The sequence below is a fragment of the Corvus hawaiiensis genome, chromosome 9 (assembly GCF_020740725.1).
Source record: "Corvus hawaiiensis isolate bCorHaw1 chromosome 9, bCorHaw1.pri.cur, whole genome shotgun sequence".
Taxonomy (NCBI): domain Eukaryota; kingdom Metazoa; phylum Chordata; class Aves; order Passeriformes; family Corvidae; genus Corvus; species Corvus hawaiiensis.
In genome coordinates this window covers 16,654,562-16,680,843 of record NC_063221.1, presented here as the reverse complement: position 1 = coordinate 16,680,843, position 26,282 = coordinate 16,654,562, and the positions used below count along the sequence as shown (strand labels likewise).

At 39.7% G+C, this 26,282-nt stretch overlaps 1 protein-coding gene across 3 annotated transcripts in view; it reads right to left on the bottom strand.

Annotated features, from left to right (window-relative positions):
• Window positions 1-18,903, bottom strand: part of TGFBR3 (transforming growth factor beta receptor 3) — a 118,503-nt gene extending 99,600 nt beyond the window's left edge. For 2 of the 3 annotated variants that reach the window (XM_048312715.1, XM_048312716.1), the window contains exons 1-2: window positions 18,718-18,903; window positions 5,027-5,202 (exon numbers count right to left, since the gene is read on the bottom strand). In XM_048312715.1, the coding sequence (XP_048168672.1) occupies window positions 5,027-5,087 (61 nt within the window). In that variant the 5' untranslated portion in view covers window positions 5,088-5,202; window positions 18,718-18,903. The remainder of the gene's footprint in view (window positions 1-5,026; window positions 5,203-18,717) is intronic. The other variant, XM_048312713.1, reaches the window with a different exon arrangement.
• Between the last annotated feature and the right edge of the window lie 7,379 nt (window positions 18,904-26,282).

The window sequence follows — 26,282 nt, the reverse complement described above, 5'->3', positions numbered from 1 at the left end:
TTACCTCACAGAGCTCACTGACATGAAGTTAGGAATTCATCATTTTCTTCCCTATCAGATAAACAACTGATATTAAGATGTTTCGAATCACCATCAGGGTGCTGAAAGAATAAAAAAATTAGAACAACTTCCACCTTTAATAGCCAGTCATTGGTTTCTCAATAGTATTTCTCAGAACTGAGAGCACATTAGCCTCCCATGAAGAGGGTGACCACTCCCTTGCAGCCCCTGCAGGAGGGCTCACAGCCTTTCTAGCATGGACAGCACAGGAACCAGCCCTCTGCTCCTCCAATTCTGAGACTGCAAATCTTCAAATATTCTTAGTGATGGTTCATCTCATCCTCAAAAGTCTGAATACCCAGACCATAAAGGGATAGGAGTAGGTGATTTTACAAGGGAGGCAGAAGTCAGCTGATTATGAGAAAGTGAAGGGAAAGGGAGGTAGAGAGTGAAATCCTCATCCATTCAAAAGCTGCAACCAGCCTGTGCTTTACTTCAGTCCTAGGAATTCAAGATCCAGCCTCTGTCCCTTGGTTCTCATCCTCTAAACAATTTAAACAAACAAAAAATTCCACACCTCTGGCAACAAATACTTTGGGAAAAAAATTTAAATTACAACCTAATTACATCTGGGAAATATCCAGCAACCACTGTTTAAAATAGAAGGAAATTTGTGTAACTCCCAGTATTAATTTCTATTTTTTTTTTTAGATCATGTCCTTCACCTTCCAGTTGAAGGTTTTTCTACTACGCTTTGAAGAATCCTATATTGCTTTTGGAAACACAGTGTTCAAGGTCAGGGGAAGTTCGTCTAAAAAAAAAAAAAAGCAAAAGTAGATGTCATGACAAGGCCTGTTTCTTCCTGTTGTTATGCTTATTAACATGGCACCCATCACCACCATATCTGGGGGGCACAGATCCAAATGATACATGAGCTTGCAAGTGGACAGTCTTACTGAAAATGAAGCACACATGCTCCGAACAATGTAATACTACTTATAAGAACAAGTATGTAGAAAGAAAGAAAAAACAGCTAGGATTACAGTAGAGTGGAAAACCAGGGAATAAAGAGCTGTTGGAAGAAAACCATAAAGACAGACCTAACCTGAGCAGATAAACCAGTAACCACGGTATTACAGAAAAAAGGTAAATTCTTGAATATATCCAATTCTTACAGGGTCTTCATCTGCTTGGCCACAACCAGGAAACTCTGTCATAGGAGAGAGGTGTCTAGAAGGCAAGCACAGGCCAAATATCAGGGGGGTTGAAGGAAAGTGAACATGGCTACATGGGCAAATTCTGGTTGCTATCAGATACCATAGCTGCACTGCTTTCTCAGCAGCAGGGAGGATTTGCACCAACAGAGGATCGACCCCAGAGGCTGGAATGAGAACCTTTGGCCAGTGCAGATCCAGAGGCTGTATCACCCTTCTGTCTTCTTTCCAGCCAAAGAGTAATGCAGCAAAGAAAAAAGGAAAAATAAAAGTTCAAGTTAAAAAAATGTTCCCATTCTCTCATGGAAGGACCTGTCTTGCTGAAGGTTTGGCCCTCAGGGTCTAGGGCAGGTATGCATTTCAGTTGTCCTCTAAGACATTTTATTAAGACATGCATCATGCACCCAACTGAACAAATTTGCCAGCAAGTAAAATAAATATGTTCCAGCCTTTGATTTAAGCCACATTAGGACATAATATTTTTGCTCCAAGATTACAAAGCCAGACTAACTTAAGAGGTTATCCAAGGCCTGGATAACTGTGTGCAGTTCTGAGTGTTTGTATGGAGTTCCTACTGCAGGTTGCCAGACCTTAATTTAATCCCACTTCAAAAACTTAATTCCTTCAGTCAGGCAGATAGCTTGCCAGCAGTTCTTCTCTCCATCCTGCCTCTGACTCTCCATGAAGTAGAAAAATCTCAGAGTAATCAAGGTTTTCTTTACAGTGTTTTTCTGTCTAATTGAAGCTGTATAAATACAGACTTACAAGAAATCCACATACAAGACGAAAGCAAATCAGATTCACATAAGCATTTAGCTACATACATCCAAGTAGCATGAGGAGGTAGAAAAACAGGCAAATATTCTTTGAATATTTATATAGACCATTTTCAATGCAGTTAGTGAGGTGTAATCTTCAAGCTATTGGCATGAAAAACATGCAAGTCTGTGACTCATCTTTGACAATCCATCTCTGTGCATCATGTCATGTATCTCCAGGGTTTTGGGGTTTTTTTGATATATTTAACACATTAGTACCTTAAAGAGCAAGAATAAAAAGAAACTAAACAGAACATAGATTCTGTCTAGAAGCTCACTTACACTGAAAATACAAGAATGCTGAAGATATTGTAAAGTCAGAAAAAAAACCCTAGACCAGTAGCAACAGTTTCAGTGTAGGACTGGCAAACAAAAGAAAGGTGTGTTCTGCTGCAGCAGCCTGACTTCTTCAGAAACAAAGAGCAAGCTGGCAAAGGGCTCAATGTATAAAAATCAATACCCTAGGGAGGTGGCATGCTGCCCCCTGCCTCCCCCAGGCTCCACCACAAGCATGCAGGGATTTTATTTATACTTCTTAACTTTATTTAGACTTCTAGTTTTATTTATACTAGTACATTAGTGGTTCAAGACTGAAAGGGCACGGGTTCTGTACACTGGCAATTAAGAGCCAAGCCTGCAGTACCCTGGCCATCACGCTGACCAGAGCTCAGGGGCCTCTGCCACAGCTTTTTCACGTGACTGGAACTCATTGCTTGCTCCCACCTGTTCTTCACTTAGAGACACAAACTCCCTGCATTTAAAGTATAAGTGTTTGCATTAACAGGACTCGAGATCTCAAGTTGCAAAAGCTCTACCTAAATAACCTTCAGAGAGCTGTCCTTCCTTAGTTTTAATTATATCTGCCTGACATCTCTTTCCTCTTCATCATAGTCCATCAGTTCTTGCTCTTATCTTACTGTATTCATTATGCTCTGTAAAGGACATTAACTAGTTGTTCTCATTAAGAATTTATTGAAAAAAATTTAAAAGCATGGAGGAAAACCAAAATACAAAGGCAGGTACAGCCAGAAACCACAAAGACAGTGCTTCCTCACCTTCCCCCAACAAACTGTGACCCTTCCTACTCTCTTCAGCTAACTTCTTCCCATTCAGATAGAGGGAAGAATCAGTCTCCAAGAAAGAAAGAATTTGAAATTAGCCTTCCTCCAAGCAGGGTACTGGACTAGACTTCCAGAGGTCCCTTCCAGCCAAAATAATTCTGTGACTCTACTTATGAATAAGCATCTGATTGAATCCAAATCTTTTTAAGAGTTTGTTTCAAGAATATCTGCCAGAGGAAAACACAGAATTGGGGAGTAAAACCAAAAAAACCGCAATAAATTTCAAGACAGATGTTTTCTGAACACTGAATAGCTTTCTAATAGTAGTACAATTTGATAACACTTTTAAATCAGTGAGTTTTAATTAAAGCTGGTGTTAAGAGGTAAGCTGCCTTGTTAGGCAAGCATTCTCCTCAGCAGCAAAACAGAATTATGGTTGTGATCAATTAAAAAAGCTTTTATTTTTTGCACTGGCACTTCCTTTTAGAGTAGATTTTTACACATCTAGAATGATTGGGATTTGCTCCAAGTAATGGCTCTTCTCAGCCAAGAGCAGCATTCATGTCCTCAGCTGCAGCCGCAGACACACTCAGACACACCCGGCATTGCTGAAAGTCTGTCTGTAACGAAGCTGTTGCAAAATGTTAGCATCACGTACTATTAAACAATCAAAGTTACTAATGTTGGATGGATGCCTTCAAGGAGGTCAAACCCAGAGAAAGTCCCACAAGGCTTGAGGGCTTGAAACAACATAATTTTCCATGCTGAAGATGAAATGAAGCCAAATTGTAACACATTTAATTGCTCAGCCTTGTCTCTTCCAAAGCTGGTCATCTTTTCCACAGTGAGGACATCTCATATTTAAGCAAGCCATCTGTCCACTGTCCACTTTTCCCACTGTCTCATTTTGACTGGCTGTATATCCACTTGGCCTCTTCTCCAAAGACCCATGCTGTACACAAGCTGGACACATAAGAGGCTTCCCCTTGCAACCACAGAAAAAACTTTGACAAACAAACATACTGAGTAGAATCACTTCAGTGCTTGAAGAAACGACACTATAAACTCTGTACTTGAACTCCACAGATCTTTCCTTTCTCTGTCATAAGTTATTGCAACATACTGTTTTCAAAATCCCCAGCTAGGCCAAAATGTGGGACAGCAACAATCCCCTTAAACGGCAATGCATGTTCCTAACCTACAAGAACTCCATTAACACTGACAACTGTTATTAAAAGGTTTTTGCCATCAGCACTGATGGTTAACTATAAACAGATTAGACAACTGGCAGGAACGACCGAGGTGAGGTTTATTCCAATAATCCAGGAAGGATGGACAGACTCAGTGATGTATTATGAACCTTACTGGGATTTTGTGAGATATATTTTTTATAAAGTCAAATAATTGGGTCTTAATTCCAGATTATAGGTCTTGGAAGCAGCATGGAGCTGAGCTGGTACACCCTTTCAGCCCAACTCTAGAGAGACTCTAGCAGCCTCAGCTCCACCAACACAACCTTGCACCTGGGGAAATAAATCCAGCTTCTTGACAGAGCCAATAGTTCATCATGCTGGCAGAGCTACCCTGCTTCCACTCCCAAAGGCTTTCATATCAACCCTCCCCTTTATAATACATGTGCACCATGCAATTTTTACAAAATAAATAAGTAAATAACTTAATTCACATTACTACTGCAGTTCTTAAATTATTTTAAGGGTGAACATAGGTGCAAGAAAACATTCTTATAGGAACAGCATTGTTTCTCACATCATATATGATGCAATTATGATCACAATAGTTTAATTGAAAACCTAGACATAAACAAACTTTAGGTGACCTACATTTTTTCAGCATGAAAAAGTATTTTTGATCAACAATTCTAAATATGCACGATCAGTTACACTGAATGCATGATTTACATAATACCACCTACCTGCAGCTGCAAAGCACAAAACGATCAAAGCAAACACTGAAGTCACACAACTTGACGACATTTTTGTAAATGCTGTGTCTTCTCAAATCAAGTTCCTTTGTAGCTCTTCATGTAGATTTACTTTCTTTGAAATTTGTGGTGTGCTTTGAAATCAGATCTTCTGGACTTTTAATTGCCTACAGAAAGAAGTAAAAGTAAATATTAATACAAATACAACTTACAGAAATGTTACTAGGTATTTAAATTATCTCTCTTTTAAGAAGAAAAACAGAACTCTTTCTCAAAGGACTACTAGAGGAATGCATTTTATATTGCCAGATACCCTAGGTACCAGTGGCCTAGTACTCTTCCCCCTGTATTTCAGTACTTCTTTGCAGATGTTGCTCCCTTATATTATATATTGTGCACGTTAGGATCTACTTGGAAGTGAGATCCCAGAGTCCTTTCTGTCAGCTAATACCAAAGTCCCACTTGAAGCCTGCCAGTGGTACTCACACCCTCAGACATGTTTATTTTAAGTAATCAGACTTTCTCTGGGGCATATAAACATTTTTTGCTTCGTTATCTGCTACTACCTTTATTATAGCATGGAGAAGTGTTTCACATGTGCTCTAGCTGGTTTACAGGTAACTCGATTTAATTCATCATTTCTCAGTATGACAAACTTTGAAAACTTTTCAATGCCACTTGACACTAAATATAAACATAAAACTGGTCAGAATCTTTATTTTAAGAGATTTCAAGAGATGATATACCAGGTCAGTTAAACAACTCTAGTGTGCTATACTAACAAACGACAATACAGCTGATGCCTGCAAGCCTTACAAACATTGAAAATTCTGACCCCAGAATGCATGCTGCAGATTTTGGAGGGGAAATGCTTAACCAGATCCACAGTATCCTCTTCCACCTTTTTTTTTAAATCTATTCTCAGTCATTTAGATGTCTAGAATCAGATTACACACCAAGAAGGTAAAGAACCAGAATGTCAGTATTGTGTTCAGTCAAATAAAAAATTGTATCTACTTTACTTCATTACCAGCCTTTGGGAGCAGATGACAGATGGTGCCTTGGCAACCACTAACACTCACCATAAAGCAATGCAAGCAATTACAAACCCCCATTATGGGGCTAAGTGATAGCAAAATGCTGAGTCAGGACCAAAAAATCTAAAACTGTGGCAACATGAATACCATTTAAAAGGTTCTTGCTGACATTAAAATGGAATTAAGCACAAGGACAAAAGGCCAGATTCTGCTATACAGTGTGTGCCATGCTGGGCACCAGCAAAAGTCTGCTCAACAAAAAACCTGCACCTAGACCAGCACTCCTTGGGCTACGAGGAAAACACGAGAAACTCCTCTGCAGCATTTCTCCACGGGTTATTTGGCAGGGACAACACTGCTTTGTGTGCAGGGAGCTGCATCCACACACCTGAAAGGGCTGTCAGTGCCCAAGGCCAGAACTCCAGCCTCCAAGAGATTCTTCACTTGGCACCCAACTCCTGGAACCTCCAACCGGTCTTGGCAGCTCCCCAGATTCCACCTGGGAGGTGGGAGGAAAGCCCAGGAGCAGCTCTGCAGGCTGCTGGGAGCACCCAGACACACTTCTGCAGGACAGCAGTGTATGGGGCGAGCAAGGAGCTGACCATCTGTCACAACATGGGGTTCATGCAGGTCACTTTCAAGCTCAGTGTCCCACGTAAGATGCACTTTTGGCAAAATGGCAAGACGTGACAAATACTGAGCATCATTTGGGAAGTCAAATATAAACTGGAATAATTTGCTGCTATTTCTCTAGATGAAAAGAAACCTAATGCTACCTGGTGATAGTATTTGGTTGCAAATTCAAATTTTAAATGCTGCCATAAAGAAAAATTATCAAATAGAGAAAATAATGAGGTTTCTCATCAGTGTTATCTACAGAAGACCATCATAATGTTCTGCAAGATGTCATGTGTGCAAATAGGCAATGAAGAAGCATTCTGAACCCCAAGTTACTGGTGTGCAATCATGTCACCACCAACATTAACAAACAGAAGAGAAACCAGAAAAAGAGCAACTACAGCACATACACTAATATATCAAATAGAAAACACAAGACTTGACTTTGATCACTGTCCCATCAGCACAAACTTCTCATTCTTTAGTGACATTTTTATAAGGCACCAAGTTGGATAGAAATAGGGAACACAGGGAAACAACTGGAGAGAAAGCAATGCTGTTTAGAATCCTATTCTGACCTGAGCATCTAAGTATGTTAAAGTGTCAAGTTTCAATTCAACTTTGATGAAAGTCTTTTTGAAAAAGATAATTTAAAAGGCAGAGAGAACACATACATATTTCTGTCTGTATGGGTGATTTGATTCCTACCACAACCCACTGACCAATACATTTCCATGGTATAACTCAGAGCTGCCAGTATATGATTGAAAAGCCCTAAACTTCTACCCTGATTCTGCCAGTTCATGAAGGGTGAATAATGAAGACTTAAATGAAAATTTGAAAGGGCTTTCTGAAGAGTGAGCTCCCTTGCTTGAAGACATGCATTCACAAACTTAAAAAGGAAGGCAAATAGCAAACAACATGAAGAGGTGACAAACTGACAGTCAGCTTCATGAATTTAGGATGAATGATACCCAAACTGTCAGGTTCGCAGCTGCAATTTAAGCCAGAAGACAAAACTGCTACTAATAACTCATTTAAGAATAAACCTACTAAGCAGGCAATTTGTCAGTATTTTGCAAAACCTGATCATCCTCACTTATGACAGGAGTCAGCTACAAAGCTGCTATTAAGTGACCATCTGACAGTAGCAAACAGAAACAAACCAACAACAATAAAAAAAAGAACATGAGAAAATTAAGATGTGGTGCAAAATCTGCCAGATTTTGCTTCAGTCTAAGGCCTGCTGTCACTAAAAAAACATGTGAAACCTGCAAACTAGGAAAAGTAGAGCCACTCCACAATATAGGAAGACATTTCCTTTGAAATAAGAGAAGAAAGCTGTGCAAAGGGATAAGGAACATAAACTATTTATCCAAGAAGTAAACACAACTGCTAGTCAACTTGAGATTCAAAAGAAATTTCCAAGAGAATCATCTTTTCCTTTGGGGTATATCTGGGTGGCTATTTTTGTAAATGAGGTCACAAAAGGGCATATTAAAAGTATAACCAAAAAATCCCCATGTGGAAGAGAAAGAAGAAGACATGAGAGCTTTGTGTTTACTAAATATGTTTTCATGCCAATGCTTTATACTATGACAAGCTGCAAGGAAGGCTGGCAAAAGAGGGCACCTGAATCAAAACCATTGAAGAGCACAGGATCATTTTCAGTGAAATTTGCTGTTGTAAAGGCCACTAGTCCTGCTAAAAGTGAGTGTCTAGAATGCACAAAGACCCTGTTTCATTGAGGAAAAAAAAAAAAAAAATATATATATATATATATATATATATGCAGATCCAATCAGGAAGGAGTGCCACTGGGAACATCAGGAAGAATCTTACTACTACTACATTCTATTATTACTTTATTATTTTTTTAATTTTTTATTATTTTTTATTATTTTTTTACTATTTTTTTATTATTTTTTTATTATTTTATTAGTTTTGAAAGAAGACTGGAAGAATGGAAGGGGAGAAAACACATTTTGAAGCACATAAGAACAAGGAGAGGAGAAAGCATAAGGTTTTAATTTGGTTTCAGCTAGGAGCCTCTGATGCCCATGAGAATTTTGATACACAAGGCTTAGCTAGAACCCAGTGAAAAGCATGGTGCTTTTGAAAGATACCGAAGTGCGCTGACTGGAAGGACAGATCTCATTGCTATGCTAAGCTAGAGGACAACAAATGCTCCTTAATTCAGTGGTATTTAAAGCAATCTAAATTCATTAGAGCCAGCAGCAGACAAAATACAAATCACTTGAGTGCACTACTGTTTTCTCTCTGCCTTTCACTAACAGAAATAGTTTTCTTTGGAAAAATCTGCTACTCATCTTCCTCAGAATTTCAGTCTTTAGATTTTTTAAAGCTATCCTTTGAACTAAAAAGTCACCTCTAATACTACAACAAGATGGAAGAACTCACAGGTTACAAGCATGATGCTTACTCTTAAAAAAACACCTTTCCCTAAGGATTTTCCAGTCCTTACTGACAGGCACTCCCAGACCATAAAGCTCTGTGGCCTATGGATGGCTTGTTACTAAGAAATCACATGCTGCACTGTTCTGCCACTAGCAGAAATGTATCCACCCCCACACCAGCCTAATGCTCTCCAGAAAGGGCATGGGACTCTGCTCTAAAGTGCTTGAGGAACTCTAAATGAAAATGAACAAGTGTACACCCAGGGATTAAGCTTCAGGACATTTGAGCACCTTTCTGCTCAGTCTGATTCTGTCCTTCTACCCAAGTACCTATTATGTACTGGGTCTTCTTGAAATCAACAGTCTCCTTAGCTTCAACTTTTGCAAACTTCTTTTCTCTTGGTAAATTTATTTTTGCTTACTTTTTCAAAGCTTCGCTGCCCAGTCCAACCTGGTGGACTGAGCCACAGATTCTGGGGTTTTTGTTTCTGTTTCCTTTTAAAGGCTTCTCTAGAATAGGAATTTGCCACATTTCTTGCTGAATTGGAAACTTATTGTTTTATTCACCCCTTTTATTTCTGTTGCCTTAAGCCCCTTCCCCAACAGCCACCATTAACAGCGCCATCAATCAGCGCCTACCTTTCCCATACAAGTTCTTCCCTGCCTTAACTCTGTCCTTCTTCTTGTCTAAACTTTTCCTTTACTGCCTGAAGAATAACTTCCACTTCCTCTCCTCCTTATCAACATGGACTCTGGTAATCCCCTCCTCTTTCCATGCGTAGTGCCAGAGGTTGCACAGCTCTCTACAACACTGCTAACAAACACTTCTCTACCAAAGCAAGCCAAAAATCCTCCTTCTCTAAGTCACATCACAAGTCCCAACAAAGTGAATGGGGATACTTGAGCAAAGCCAGCAGGATCTGCCCCTTTGTGTTGTTTTGCCATAGCAACATGAACCCAAGTTTCTAGGCCATCCAAGGCAGCCTTCACAGCCAAAGCTTTTTCACTTTTTGTTTGCTTGTTTTACGCATGGCAACCATTTCACTGATTTAACCGGTTTTTCTCCCACTTGTCCAGGTTGCTTCCCTATGTGAATGCAATGAATGCATGCGTGCCATGTGTAAGTAAAAAAAAAGCAATCATTTGTAATCAAGTACATCCAATCTCAAGTAAAAAAACCAACACAATAGTTAACTGCATGAGTAGTTCTATAAACTTAGGAATAGCACAGTTTTTGGAAGAGTTTATTTATAACCCTACTCCTATTAAATATGCATTTTTGAAGATATCTTTTTTTAATTAGCTGACATTTATCATGTCAATTCCGCATGATTTGCGGACATAGAGGTTGGAAAGCTGATTAATAAGATTAGAATTAATGTTCATGTGGAACTGAAAATTTGTACATATTTTTAAATGCCTATGTCCAAGGCATATACACAAAGTCCCACCATTCAGAACTCAAAATAGTAACTTATTCATAAACTATAACATAGATTTTGGTTTAGAAACAACAAAGTGGTTTCATTTTCAGGGAATATATGAATAGTAATAAAACTAAAAATCCTGACATATCAAAAGCCCAGGGAAAAAGTAACTCTGATGTCCTGCAGTTCACATGCTGCTGTGCTTGTAATGGGACATTTCAACAAGTCACAGTTAAAGGCTATGGGAACTGGAAAAGTGCCAAAGGAAGATGTTTTATGCCATTTAGCAATTGTGCCCCTCTATTCCATGTGATTTTTGTTTTAGTATTTTGTTTGTTTATTTTCTTATTAATGTATTACAATGTCGCCTGCCAAATTACAGGAAGAAAAATATACACAAATAATTCCACTAAAAATGTGAAACCATTCCACCTATTTAGTAATAGTATACTGAGGTAGATTTTGTTACCTGGTACATATTTGGCCCACAGCTGGAATGAAGCCCCAGTTTGGATGAGAGTGTCTATTCTCAGCGTCCTTTTATAACCCATTTTTCCTTCAGCTTCACAACTTTCTTTTTTTTTTAATCACCTGATTTTATTGCTGTGAGTTTGGATGACACCAGACACTGGAAGTTTCAGCTGAAGAATCATAGCACAATATAGCACAAAAGTAAGAGATAGTTTACAGAAACAGGACAAAAATCATTCTGTTGCATGTTCCCAGGACTTCCCTTCCCCCAAACATGGGGAGGCATACAGCTGCATCTTCCTAGGCTGAGGGGCAAGGTTTTGCTTACCAAGTGTAAACAAGAGAATAGTCTCTTACAGGATCAGGATGTAGGAGGGTTTCAATAGGTGGAAGGGAAGGAAGTGCATTTGGGTATCTTTAAAGAGGAAGGAGTACACAAGACTTCCACAAGGAGTAGTCTGGAACAGATTGCTTTTTGACAACAGCAGAAATTCCTAGAGGTTACTGAACCTCTGCAGGAGGAAGCACAGATGGCACTGCGGACGGAGTTTAACAAGACCAACACCCTACACGTAATCTGAGTACCAAATCAGAATTTTTTTACTTTATCGTAGAGCCCTCAGGCACTTCCTACATCAGGACATTTCTAAAGGGAGTGGAGAAAACAAGATGCTGGGATGCTGTACAGCTCTAATACTGTAATGGCTCAAGCAATCTGCAATCTAGTACCAGCTTCAGCCATGTATTTTCTGTGCAACTCCGAGGTACTCTGTTCTTTCACAAGCAAAAAGAGTTATAACAGGACCTCACCTTGGCCACAGCAGCACCCCCTTAACAGCTGCCTACAAAGACAATAAAACTTTAGGCATTTTGCTTCCAACTTCTAACTAGAAGATGGATCTTACCAGGAAATACCAGCAGCACAATTATATACCATCTTCTTGATACACATTCAGGAAGCAGAAGGAAGAAAAAAAGCAGAGATTACTAGAAACACACATACATAAAAAACATGGCAACCCAAGAAATCTCAAATGTACATTTAAACAAAACTCAAATTCCCTATTAACCAGTAATATCTCACCACAACTAACAGGAACCAGGCTCACGTTTTTTAAATGGGACTTGCTGCTTCTGAAAAGTTTACCCTAAAACAAAAACAAAAGCACTAGAAATCTTCAGGAAGAGCAAGATCATCATAAATTGCATGAAAAAACATCTCTACAAACTTTTCTTCTCATAGTTAAATTTCTTTGGACTAATTACTTATGTCTTTTATTGTTTCTAATTGGAAACAGAATAGGTTTCCTGGCACTGAACTATCTTACTCTTCACAAACACAGCAGCAGCCAACAATTTCACACAAATTTAATTTATCTTAAGTTTTACTTGGCTGAGTTTCTAATTGCACACCTAAACTAAACAGATAACAGCTCTAATGTACCTATCAAGACAGATATAACCCTCGGGAAGGCATCTCTGTGGAATTGAAGCCATAGCAGGATGGAAAGTTACCAACAATTCAGCAAGGCTTCTTCCACTCAGGGTCAAAGATTTCAGCAAATTGCTGTCAATGAATGCTTGGAGCTGTTATTTTTTTCAAGACTGAACTGCAAAACCTTAGGACTGCATCTAGAAATATTCTACCTAGAACCTTCCTACCAGGAAAACAAATTAAGTCAGTGTCTGGTGGATTTAAAATCTTGAAATGACATCTACACCTTTAAAAAATTAGTTTTGAAACCATGACCTGTAAATACCTGAAACTGTCTGGGTTCATTGTGAGAAACCCACAAAGAATAATGATGAAAAGCAAGACTATAGCATTAAACATAAATTCACTGTATAAGGACGCAATCCTCTTTGGGAAGTGAAAAACAAACACAAAAAAGGTAGTTAGTAAATAAGTGAACAGGACTGAAAATCAGTGCTTCCCATTACAGGGGAAGTGGATGAGGTTATACAAACCAGCCCTTCTCACTGCCATGGGCCATTAGATACTACAAGATGTAAATTAACAGGTTGAAATATTAATTACTAGGTATTTTAAAGTTAACTGCATGCATAACCAAACCCACATTTTGGAAAAAAGCCAAACAAAACAGAACAACAAAAGAAGCATGTCTTTTCGTCTCTAGAATAAGGTAAACTCTAAGAGGCAGGTAGATTAATAGAGTATTTCTTCAGTTTGATAAACAAGAATGCAAGATAAACACATTTACCAAAAGTTAACTGTTGGCCACTAAACTTTCAGCTGCACATCTCATAGGAAACTTCTCCCACACAAATAGGGAAGTCCTTAAAGTGACACATAGTTAAAAGAATGAGTCAAGAAGAGTTTCCTTTTGTGTAGGGGTATCTGCCCTTTCCCTGACTGTCTGTCAAATAATAATAATAATGGTGTAATTCCATTTGTTGAGCAGAAAAACACATTCAGGTTGGAGCAAAATTTTTTCATACAAGTTTTTATTTATAAGCTCTTCACTGGGGATTTGTTTCAGTCAAGGTATGAATCACTAGAATGTTCCACTCAGAATGGAGATACACTCCCATAAAATCTCTACCATTCAGAATTTCCTTTGATCATTTTACGTTAAACATATAAATGACAGCTGTAAAAATCTTTGGGCAAAGGTATAGGGAGAGGGAAAACCACAACAAATTCCTGTAGTCATATAAATAATCTGTGCATCTTATCTGCCAGAAGGAAATTGCTACACCTCATCACTGGAATGAACCAAATCACCAGATCTACAAGTATTCAGAAACACTGGTCATGTTAAATGCTGGAGAGAGGAACTAATCTATCACAGAATACAAGCTGTACATACTGGAGGAGTGACTTGGTTCATTAATGCAATAGCTTCACTACAAGAAAAGGCCCATCTTTTCAAATACTAAAACAGCTACTTCGTAAAGTAAAATAGAATTTTGTTTCATTATCAAAAACAACGTATCACACATGCAATAAAATACTGCCATCGTTCTTAATAACATTGTGTCAAATGCAGCTACAGTGTAACAACTTGCTTGTTAAATGTAAGACAAAAGAGGACATATCAGTCTTCAATCCACCTCCAGCTTCTTGGCAAAGAAATACATTAATTCAGCAGATTTATACTACACAGTAAGCTCACTGGATACCTTGGGATTTTTTTATTGTCCCTGACTCACACAATATAACTCACTGATTTCCAACAGAAAATACCTGTGCTTACAAAGGAGGATCAGAGAATAAGTGAATTGCCATTATTCTTTAGAATCACTAACACCACCTTATGTATCACAGCACCTATTGCCTTCTATGCAGAAAAACAACCTCTACATAGTAGCTCTATAATTAACCTGTTTCAGACCCAAGACCTCTAGAGAAGCTGTTCTCCTGCAATCTAAACAGGTCTCTTGCAAGGTCACAACTGAAATTATTTAAAAGAGAGGCACTTTCCAGCTGACTCTCAAAACCTTACAACATCTTGCAACAGGAAAGAAAAAAAAGAAAAAAATCTAAATTTGGCCAACTAGTGTACTGAAATTAGACAGGCTATTAAAGAGAAGTGCTAAATATAATGCAATTAAATTTGTTAATAATAAGCAGTTATAGCTCATTTTAAAGCACTATTCACAAGATGAAGATGAAATTATTATTTTCACATTTTCCTCAAAAACACCATTCATTTGATTATGCATACATCAGAAACTAGCAGACTTTCCTAGACATAATTATTTGTAAGCAGTACAAATCAACAGTTATTACACTTAAAATGCAATATATGAAATGCTCGCTGCTGAACTTGACAAATATGAGTACTTAGATAATCAAGGTCATAAAGTAAGTTCTTCTTAAAAAAAAAAATCTATTTTGTGACACTGGAAATAAAAATATGGAATATAAACTGAAGCTTTTAAGTCCCTCTTTCGGTGATTTTCAGAGAGGTGTAAATCTCTTTCATTTTGGCTACGACAGAGTTAATTGTTGCTGTAATAGCACAAGAAATGTTGCTCTATTGGATGACTGCCAGCACATAAAAATGCGAATCCACAGTTATGGATAAAGCAATTCCAATTGCACTACTTTTTGCTAGTACATTTTTATGGCAAAACATGCTTCTATTCATGAAGTGGCTAGAAACTAGCATGCCACTTTTAATCACCACAAATATTACTGCTATAGAAGTAATGCCTATTTATAACACACAAATATTTTGTGGAACTAGATCAAAAGCAATGTGACTGCAAAGACATTTGCAATCTGTATCCCAGAGAGTATTTTCTGAGATTCACATAAATGGCCCGAGACTTGGTATTTCATGTCTTAAATGTTAACAGAATATTACTGGAGGTATCAAAGAAAAGAACTGTAAGACAAAGTAGGCAAAGATTTACTGCTATTTTCAAATCACATTAAAACAGAAATTTCTCTTTGGCTTTACAAATTACACACTTCAGCATCTCAGAGAACCACCTGGAGAGAAAGTACGGGGATTCCATGAAAACAGCGGAAGAGGGAGATTGCCAATGGAATTGAACATACACCCTTTTGTACCTTCAGTAGCAGGCAACATCACGTAATGCTCTTCGAGAACAATGCATGGCCATTGAAAAACACATATACTTCATATACATTTATAGGTATTTTATACCTCACTATGCAGTCAGTGCCATTCTAGAACCAGAGCTTGCATATCCTGCTTTAAACCTGATCTAGCACTGTTAATTTCAGATGAACTTTACTGTCTCTACTTTCTCTAACACCTAATGCTAGTGGAATATACAATTGTTATCACTCACGAGCAGCAAATTGGCTACTCTGCAGCAAATGTTCCTTGGCATGTTTTTATCCCACCATTAGTGAAAGGTGGCTTAACCCCAAGTAGAAGCAAGATTCTCACATTTACTGTGGGTAAGAGCCTGTTCCCCAGCTCTGACTGGGGAATAGCTGACACACTGCTAATTCACATTCTTCACTTTGCATTCAGCCATCTGTTTGTACATCCACACCTTCAGTATTTGCCATTTGGCTGCACCAGACTTCACAGACCAGAAAGCAATATGGACTGGTGCAAGCCATCCACATATCTTTCCTTGGCCATAGTCTTTTCATCCAGTACTGCTGGTACAAAGGACTTCATCATTATGCCAATACGAATCAAAAAGGAAAACCTTTATTGATCTGCACTGGGACTGTCAGTTGACCTCTACAATAATAAGCTAGTAAGTACTTCTTAAAATCTAAGAGAATTTCTAAAAATATTTTCTCTTATGGAGATCCTAAATACTAGAAATAGTTTCTTGTGAGAATACAACTGCTTTACAAGTCAACTTGAGCGCTCAAGATATCTTTATATCATAAATGTGATATAGTAAGAGCTCCACTGTGAAAATATTTTGTCTAGTTTAATATCTGAAACTTTGCAGGATTGCTCAAAATATCATTTCTTAGGTTTAATTCACTTCAAATATCTTCAAAGAGAAATTTCAGTCAAATAAACCTCTAATGTTTTTGCAAGTCAGTAATGGCTAATATGACAAAAATTCCATTCAGATGAATGGGACACATGCCTGCTAGAGGAAATTTATAAACAAGAATTTTAAAATAATGTGTTTATTTCAATGTAAGTGGGTGTTCCAAGTAAATTGATATTCACATTCTAAAGAAATAGTATCAAAAGTATAAGCCCAAAGTTTTAATAAATTACAACTATGGTAGGAAGAGAGACTTTATAGACAGAAAGTTTTGTGTTCCCCCTGCTGGTTTAGCAATTGGCTTCAAAACAATGTTCCTGAGGCAGGCATCAAGATGCTGGGGTTGGAAAGATGTTTTGCATGGCAGGAACAAAAACTGAAGCTTACTTTTTAAAAGAATCCCCATCCTTGGTGGATATCATTTACACACTTTGACTAGATGAGGCTCTGGACACACAAAATGTGCATCAAAATCAACAATGTAACAAGATCTCCCCAGGGACAAAAAGCGTGCCATGAGAGAAAAATTTGAAGCGTCACTTTAAGATTAAAAAGGCTGGACTGCAGCAAACAATTGGGGGAAGCAAGTTTCAGAGTAAAGGACTCTTCACTGAAGGAAGCCAATGACCTGCCCCCCCTCCAACACGCGTCCCTCCCTTCCTCCCCCAGCCGAGCACCAGCTGCAGCAGTTGGTGTCGGCCCAGGTCTGCACTCAAAGAGCAACTCCTCCTCAGCTGGAACTCAAGCCCTGTAAACTTTCATGGGTTAAACTGGAGCTCTTCAAAATGAATAAACATCTTCCATTAACATTTTACTAACAGTCTTGTTGGGAATACTTTGACAGGACAGCTGTGCAGTGCTAATTAAAACCCAGCTACCAACTCATGCTGTGCCTGGCATTCGTGGAAAAAAAGGATGGACTGTAAGGGAAATAAAGTAATCTTCATAAGTAGCAATAAACAAATAGATTTTGTCTTGGGAAGACATTTCATTTACACATGTAAAGTCTTTCACATATAAAACTACAATAGTATCAGTCTTCTGGGTCACCATGAGACAAACCTCATTGATGCACAATTGATAAGCAGGCAGCTCTCTCACTTCGGATTTTCTTCCCAGTGGGGGTCTAATATCAGCTGCTTTGACCTCACCAAACAAAAAGTAGATAAAAGCTTAGATTGGTATAAATACAGACCCAACCAGAAAAACTTTTTCTTAGAACAAAATCATGGCACTTGATTGTCCAAGTGTCTCTCTAATAAGTTACAAACACTATCAGAAAGTCTCTGTAAAAAAATGAACTGTGCTGATGATCATACATTTGAGAATACTAAATTATAGCAAATCAATTTTAAAAGCAACAGCTTAACAGAACTGAGATAAGTAGCTTTACATCTGGTTACATCCACAGCAAGTGGGAAAGGCCTAACTGCACACGCACACTATGCCTGAAGTAAGTCCTTTTTTTTTTTTTTGAAAGGGACAAGAAGTATCACCTCCCGTGCTGTTTGACACCAATGACAATGACTTTGGAATTACAAGTGCACCTGAAACTGGGGAAAGCTCGTATTTTAAAAGTTACTTAATTCACATCTAGCTTTGAAGGCACATTCTTGTTATTGCTAGGAGAGATGTACTCAGAAGCCTGCAGTGACTTGACTCCAGTGCATCCCCTGCAAAATATGCAACAGTAACTCCCACATGTCAACAACTCCTCAGTGAAATAGCAATGAAGGGACATTACAACTGACCTTTATATTATTCTCACACTAAACTCACGCTCTGCTCGTACATTGCTGAGTTCTCACCTGACCTCATGAAGAGTACGAAGACACACACACGCACGCACAGCAGTGCGAGCATCTGCAAAGGGTTTCACTCGGTGCCCGTAACTCGCCCAGCACGTACCAACCAGCCGGACACCGGGACTACGCTGGGACACCTGTAGCTCTCCCTCGCCAGACGCCCACCTCTCGGCTCACCCCTCAATTGCCACAGGGGGCCCGCAGCTCGCACGGTCCGAGGGGCGACCCCGCTCCCGGCGCTGCTCACGGCACGCGCGCGGACACTGACCGCCCCGGCAGCTCCCGCACCCGGCGGAGGCCCCCGGGACCCTCCCGCTCAGCCCGCGCACGGTGACACCTCGAGCGGCGCACACCCCGTGCCCGCCCCAGCGGACGGCGCATCCCTGCGGGGCGCCCGGCCCGGAACGCCGCTGTCGGGGCGGGGGTCGCGGCCGCCGCACCTACCTGGCGGCAGGTCTGTCCACGCCGCGTCCCGCGGGGCAGGCGCGCAGCAGCGCGGCTACGCCATGGGCAGCGCCGGCCGGGCCGGGACGGGACAAGAACGCAGCCCTCACCAAGGCCGCCCAGCGCCGGCCACTGCTGCCCGGCCCGCGGTACGCGGAGGAGGCGGCGAGGAGGCGGAGGCGAAGGAGGCGCGTGTGCGGCCGCCCGGCCCCCGGCCCGGCAGTAACCCCGTGGCGGGCGGGGCGGGGCGGGGCGGGCGGGCGCGGGCGGTGCCGCCATTGGGCGCGGGGCGGAGACGGCGCCGTGACGGCCGCGCCCGCCGCCACCGCCACCACCCCTCGCGCCCGCGTGCAGCCAGCTGGCACCGCGGCCCCTGTCCCGTCCCGTCCCGCACCTGAGCCCCGCCCGCTCTGCCGGGAGCCGTGGGCAGGGTCCCGGGGTTGCACAGGGCCCAGCTGCGCTGGCAGCCATCGGCTCGAAAACCCCCGCGCAGCCGGGGCGAAGGGCATAGCGGCGATAGACCCCGCTCACGGCAGCCGGGGCCGGCAACGGCTTTAAGTTACCGGCCTCGAAACCGCGTGAGGCCGCCGGGCACCGCGTCCGTAACGGGGCCTGGGCTGCGCTCGGCACCGGGCCCAGTGTGAGCGGCGGTGTGACGGTGCAGGCCGTGCCCTGTGCACCGAGGTACGTCCCTGCAGCCCCCCGGGTGGGCCCAGCTCCCACCGGCGACTGGCGCGGAGCGAGGCCCCGGCCGCCCCCTCAGTGCTGCCACCCCAGCCAAGGGCAGCCAAAAGCCCACATAAGAACGAGTTTTGGCCAACACCGTAGAGCTGACATCGTTTACACCAGAGCAAACTAATCCAGATCACTCGAGGTTCATTATGTTAGAAAGTAACGGAAAGTGCTGTTCAGTGCAGAAGGCACGTTTAAGGTTGTCAAAACCCCAACTTTAAGACTATTGAGTTGTGGAGCAAACTGTCATTAAGGGAGCTACACCACGGATAAGGCCTTTCCAGCCGTAGCCCAGTTCAATCATAACTGTATCCTTCCACAGTATGAACAGAGTTAGTTTCTGACACAGTCCTGCAAGACTGCAAGATCAGGTGCGTGCTGCTCTCAGAAGCTGTATGTCCTCTAAACGTCATGGTAATGAAAGCAGTACTAGAACTTGGCAAACATTAATACAGTAAAACTCCCACCACAAAATTTAGCCCTAGTGCTATTATTATCCAAATAATCAACTGTTCTTGTATAGGCATGGAGACTATGTGGAGATACAGAGAAGTAGAGAGAAGTTTCAGGACGTTTCAGCAAAATTTTACTAGTTCAATTGGCTTTCTTACTGAGGGGATTAGGGGTGAGTTGATATTTCATAATGCTGTTTGACTTCCAGCCCTTTGCCTTGAGTCATGAATGCCAAGTTCTTTCATCTACCCAACAGGCATGTTAGGAGAGTTCAGAGACAATTTATGAATTGAAATGCCAATTTGCAACCTAGAATAATCCATTGCCATTTGGCTTTGACCTGCACACGTTTGAACAAGCCTTACTCACAGTTCTGCTGCATGTACCACACATCAGTCAATGGCTGGGTCCCCCAAAGACTAGTCCTCAAAATTTCTACATTATCTGTATATGAGAGTTTTAGCAAGTAAATCAAAGTAAACCAAATAACAAGCATTTAGTCTACATTAAATATTTCAGCAAACAGCCTTACAAAACTTGGAGAAAAACCTGCAGAAACAAGTAAAATACAAGTTCAGGCTGCTTGTTGGCAGCCTAAGCTCGCTTTCAGAATTTTTTATTTATTTTTAGTGTTTGAAAAGTTGTGCATGTTGGAGCATGACATACCTCCTCTCTTATCACTCTCATATGTAGGATGCAAAATCTTTGCAAGAGGGATGCGGAGGTGGGGGAAGTCCCTTGAACAAAGAAGAAAACTAATATTCTACAGCAACATATGTATTTCAAGGCATATTGTGTGTCTACTATATTTCTGCTAGCTAAAATTCCAGACCACTGATTAAAATTGTGATTAAAACTTAAGCAAACACATTGTTTTTATTTTAATTACTCATTTAGGTCCCAATCCTGCAAAGATTAAATGAAACCAATTAGATTCACTCAAATAAGCAGCCATGAGAGCTGTTCAAGTGTGTGACATCAAAGGTGTATGCACCTTTGTAAAATCAAATTCTTTGCATATAGGTCTAGCCCTAGCCAAATTATTATCACCATTTTCAGTGATGTTGGTAAGAACTGATTCTTGTCCATGGAGCCAATTCTGTTGGGTACTCGGCATCTTTGACCAAAGTCTAGGATTTACACCACTTGTCCTGGTGTCTGAAAAAGCTCAAAACTTTCTAAGAAGCAAAGAACACTGATTTTTAGTTATAAACTAATGTGTAACTCAGTTGATGTACATGAAGTTCAAAGATTGAAGCCATGACAAATTGCCACATTAAAGTACAATTTGGCACATGGGTTGGCTCACCCAGGAACATAATGATACACAGTTGGCTTTGGCATTTCTTTTATTTTTACATTTTGTGACAGAATAAACAGAAAACACATAATTTCCTCTTTAAACCGTGGAAAATTCCTGTACTCTTAACTATAGTGTTCAATCTTTGCAGCTGAGGAACACAATTACATACATAATCTATATTTTTACTTACTTTTTAAGTACTTACTGATCTAGTGATTAACTTCAGCCCAGGGCAGGATTATTTCACTGAGCAGGCATTGGCCCAATCCAGCAACATAATGTATTATCCTCACTAAGATGTATGAAAGCTGTGACAGTTCACTTTTGCAGGAGGTTTAGAGGTTTTCACGGTGCTACAGAATTAAGCCTAAGTAAATGTAAAATCTTAAAAAATATGCCCTGTTAAAACTATTAACATCACAGTTTTAATTTTTTTCCTCTTCTCCCACAAAATTCAGTAGGGATACTCCTGTGGATAACAACTACCCATTTACTGCTCTCAAAAAATTCTAGACTAGCTTCAGTTACTAATTTCATGTTATGGTCATAAAGCCCTAACCTGCGCTGAGAAGCCAGCTGAGTTCAGCTCACCCAAGCCAGGAGCAGTATTTATCTGTTAAGATGGTATCCAACCTGAACTAATTAATCCTTCCCAGGGAAAGGGGTTATTAATTTGCATACCATTCTATATTCACAGAATCATAGAATGGGTTGGAAAGGAGAATTAGGATTCACTTCTCAAAACTTTAGCACTAAACCCATAATTGCCTGGGTTATTTCCACAGTTTTAAGAAACACAGAATCCTCTCTGCCTTCTGTAGTGACGTTAGACTGGGGCCTTGGGACTAAACGTGGAGCTGGGGACTGTGTCCTGTCATTGATGGAGTACTGAATATACTGCCTGCTAATTAACAGATTCTTACGATGAATCCACTGCCATGAGTACAAGTGCACTTTAAATAATTGCTGCAGGATGTAGGCATCTGATGATCACTTACCTATTTATAGCACTATTTAAACATACTTCACCCACCAGAAGAAATGAAGGGTACAATAGCTCTACAGAATGTTTATTCCCAAATTGACTTGGAAATGTAATTGAAGACACAGATTTCCATAAATGAGCAACTTGGTATGAAAATGTTTTCTTGTCATAAAGTATTTTAAGATCACAGAAATTATTTTCAGACACTAGTAAGGACTAATTCTCGCAAAACTCTCATACTTTACACAGTGTCTAGAATCTTTTCAAGGCTAAAAGATTGTCCCAACCAATAAAGCATTAGAAAAAAAAAAGAAAGCTACGGAGGACCACACTGTCCTAAGAACTGTTCCTGTTTGCTTTTAAATTTTTGGATCATGTTCTACATTAAGCCAATACAGGTTCTGTAACACTGGATCCATAAAACAGGCCAGCAGCCATGCTCTTGAAATGCCAAAGAATCATCGGTAGTTTTGAAAATCCAGAAAAGAGTAAGCATGCTAAACCACTAAATTTCAAAAACCAAATGGATGAATAGGCATCCCGAAGGGATATCTTGTATGTAAGATGGGTTTGGAACTGGGATCAAGCACAGGCAGCATGTTCAGATGAGTGCAGTCATTGCCCAGCACATCCATTCTGTCCCTCTCTGAGGTAAAATGTTATTATGTAAAATTAGCTTTGTGTTTTAAGCTGATTTATTGTGCTGCTGAAAGCAAGGAAAGGAAAGGTCTAAAAGTATTAACCATAGGTTGCTGACTAGATATGGGTTGTTATGCTGCAGTAACTCCATTGTTTTAGTCATATGACTCTACCCAACAACCTTTAACATGAAGGTTCAGTTAATATAATTAAGCCATTAAAAGCTTCTTAGGAAATAACTCATTAATACAAACTAATGAAGTAAAATTCTACATTCCTTACTAAATGATCCTGCATTCCTTGAACACCTAAAACTTTTGCTAAAGGTAAGTAAATGTTAGCGTTGAACTGTTAGGCTTGTCTACACTTGAAAGTTACTTTGGATTAAGGCAGGGAGTGAATTTCAAGTGCAGCAACAAATCTGGAATAATTCCAAGCATGGACAAGTCATGTACAGTGCAATCCTGGAAGATACCATGGGTTTCAAACTCAAATCTGAGGCTACATATCCAATTCAAATAACACATTTTTACAGATTTCAGATTTTAAAAAGGAAAAAGATCAAAACCCTCCAGCATGACTAACCATCTCCTTTGTGCCTCCTGTTCTCCCCTGCCTGCCTTACACAGGCTCCTCTATACCCAGCACTCTTCTACTGACTCTGATATGCCCCTTACCCTCCTTCCAACATTTTTCTGATAAGATTTTTATAGGCCCTCAACCTACCAAATGCAAACACAACAGACCAGAAGAGGGAGGAAAGAAAGAGATTATATGAGAGAAGGAAAAAATCAACAAAAGATCAAACAAGAAAAATATGAAACTAACATACCTTCACTGCTCAATCACTCCCTTCTGGCTGGATCCCATTCCTCATATTGTATGTTGTCTGTTTAAAGCTCAATGCAAAGTCTAATCAAATAGGCAAAAGTCAGTAGATTACTTTAAACTGTTCAGTTCCAGACAATTCTCTTTATTTTCTATCATAACACACCTAGACCTTAGTTACATAAAAATTATTAAATAACATATACTTTCAGATTCAAGCTCATATATTAAATAACTGATATTGACCCTGTAATACCTAAAATATGGAACTATACATATGGCTAAAACTACATGTGTGGTTTGCAGGATTGGGTCCCAAACTGCTCTATTCTGTTTTGAAGTTCATATTGCATGCTTGGGGTTTCAAGACTGTATTATGGGTGAAATTCTTTGTAGCCAATATGAAAGTATCACAGGCTAAAATCTTTTCATGTCTACAATTTCCTAATTACTTTATTAGTTTTTATCTACATAATTCCACAGGGCGCCAAATATTTTACTGAAAAACATCAAGACAAAGCTGCTGCATAGAGAGCTAACAACTTCAATTAGCAAAGGTAAGTGAATGAAAGGGATGCGAGACAGTGTAATTGTGCATTGAAGTTTGACACACTATATTAATTATTTCTCTTGGACATTTCCTTTTAGCCTTTTTGATCTGTTTTTCTCTTTTTCTTCCTTTCCCAATCGATTTAATTGCAAGGACATGATAAAATGGGTCATGATAAAGAAATTAAAGGAGATTTAAGTACAGTCTGCCTCACAGATGAAGCAGAGCTAAAAATCAAGCTACTAGATAAACAGTCGTTATCTTTCATAAAGTAAATTTTATCCAGCACAGTAAAAATGCCTGAAATAAGACTCTTTTAGCTATATTTCTGTCACATAATGAATAGGTTGGCTAGATGGTCAGAATCTAGCTATACATACCAATGAAATTTCATGTCAAGTAAACAATCAAACCTAAAAGACCCCAGAAAAAAACCCCACCAAACCAAAAAAACGGAAGTGGCAAGTCCTTATTTTAGTAAATAAATCTACTGTTTTATTATCAGTCTGCAAAGTGGTTTGAGGATGAGGAGGCTGTGAGATGTTTATAAGGTGATGTCGTGTGATATTTTTGAAGTCCAATATAGGTAATCACATTTCAAAGCAAAGCCATCAAGTGAGCCTCTCTTCAGTATACAGTGTGTTTCCAAACATGCTCCCCACAAGAAAAAGTCACCCGTTTAAACCTATTAGCTGTATGAACTTAAATGCCAACCTGTGGCAAAATTTTGGGATTTGGGAATTATCAAGTAATGCATTGCTTATGCTCCAAATTATTTCTTTAATTATTTAAACTCCAAAAGTTCGAGGAAGGACCTCTGCACTGCTGCTCTGTGCTCGGGTTTAGCACTGCTCCTGGAGAACACACCTTTTTTTTTTTCTTTTGCAATGGAAATTACAAATACTACTGCAAAACAAATTTGTAAAAGGGCTTAATTTTATACTTTCCTATGGGACTTACAGTTTAGATCTAGCTGGAATTATGAATCAACATAGAAGTTTTTCTTTCACATATACAGTGCAGCATTAACTATTTCAGAGAACATATTCTTTTGTCTTTGTTTATATGAGAATTTGAGTCTTTTTGCAAGTATTGGATCTGATTTTTATCCCTCCAAGTGCTGTGCAATACACGACATTCCTTATTTTGCTTTAGACTGCTACTGATTAATGCCTTATGTTGGATATTTGTTTGTTTTTCCCACATGTTATTTCATCATCCTTGGAATTACAATAACACGTGCCAGGGAATGTGACCTATCAGTCTTAACTGTCCTTCATTGAGTCTGGATGGGGATGTAAGACAACTACATACATATAATATATGAAGGGTTTACACTTTTATCTGACACATCATTTGCTGCTGGAAGGCTTTCATGTCATACATTGATTCATAAAGTATCAATTATTTAGTGTAGATGCATGTGGAATGCTATAAAAATCCAGTCTTTGTTGCCATTTACATATTAAAAAAGCCAAATGCAAGTTTCTTTTTCTTCAAATATGCACAAAAGATAGGAGAGATCTTGAGTAATGAGACAGAGGAGGAAAAAACAACCCAATATTCCATCTGCTCCTTTGAGGGAAAAGATTAGTCTTTCTACTTCTTGGGTCTCTTGATTGCACTAGTGAGAATAGGGTTTGTGGAGAAAGACAATCTTTCAACATAAAAATCAACACAAATAACTTGAAAGCAGCTGACCAACACCACTAATCACAGCCCAAATCTGAAGACAAAAAATGTGAAATACCAGTTCATAAGCAGTCCGAAGTATATTCAGCTATCTGTATCTTCATTAATATTCCTCGCTATGGGCCCAAACACAAGCCTTAGTAATTTTCACAGTTGCTTCTTGTAAGCCACCACGACTCCCTCCCTTAGTCAACAAGAATTTTACATATTTCTCGATTATTCCTTCTACAGAGCTGGCAATGTCAAATATGAAGGCGATAATGAGCTGAAGGACATCAGCAAACGAAGTACGTCAGAGCCAGTGCCCCCACTGTTACCAAGTGAAAATTGCTAAAAGCAGGGACAGTCTAGGTCCTGTTATATCACAGGGCCAAGAACTTTTT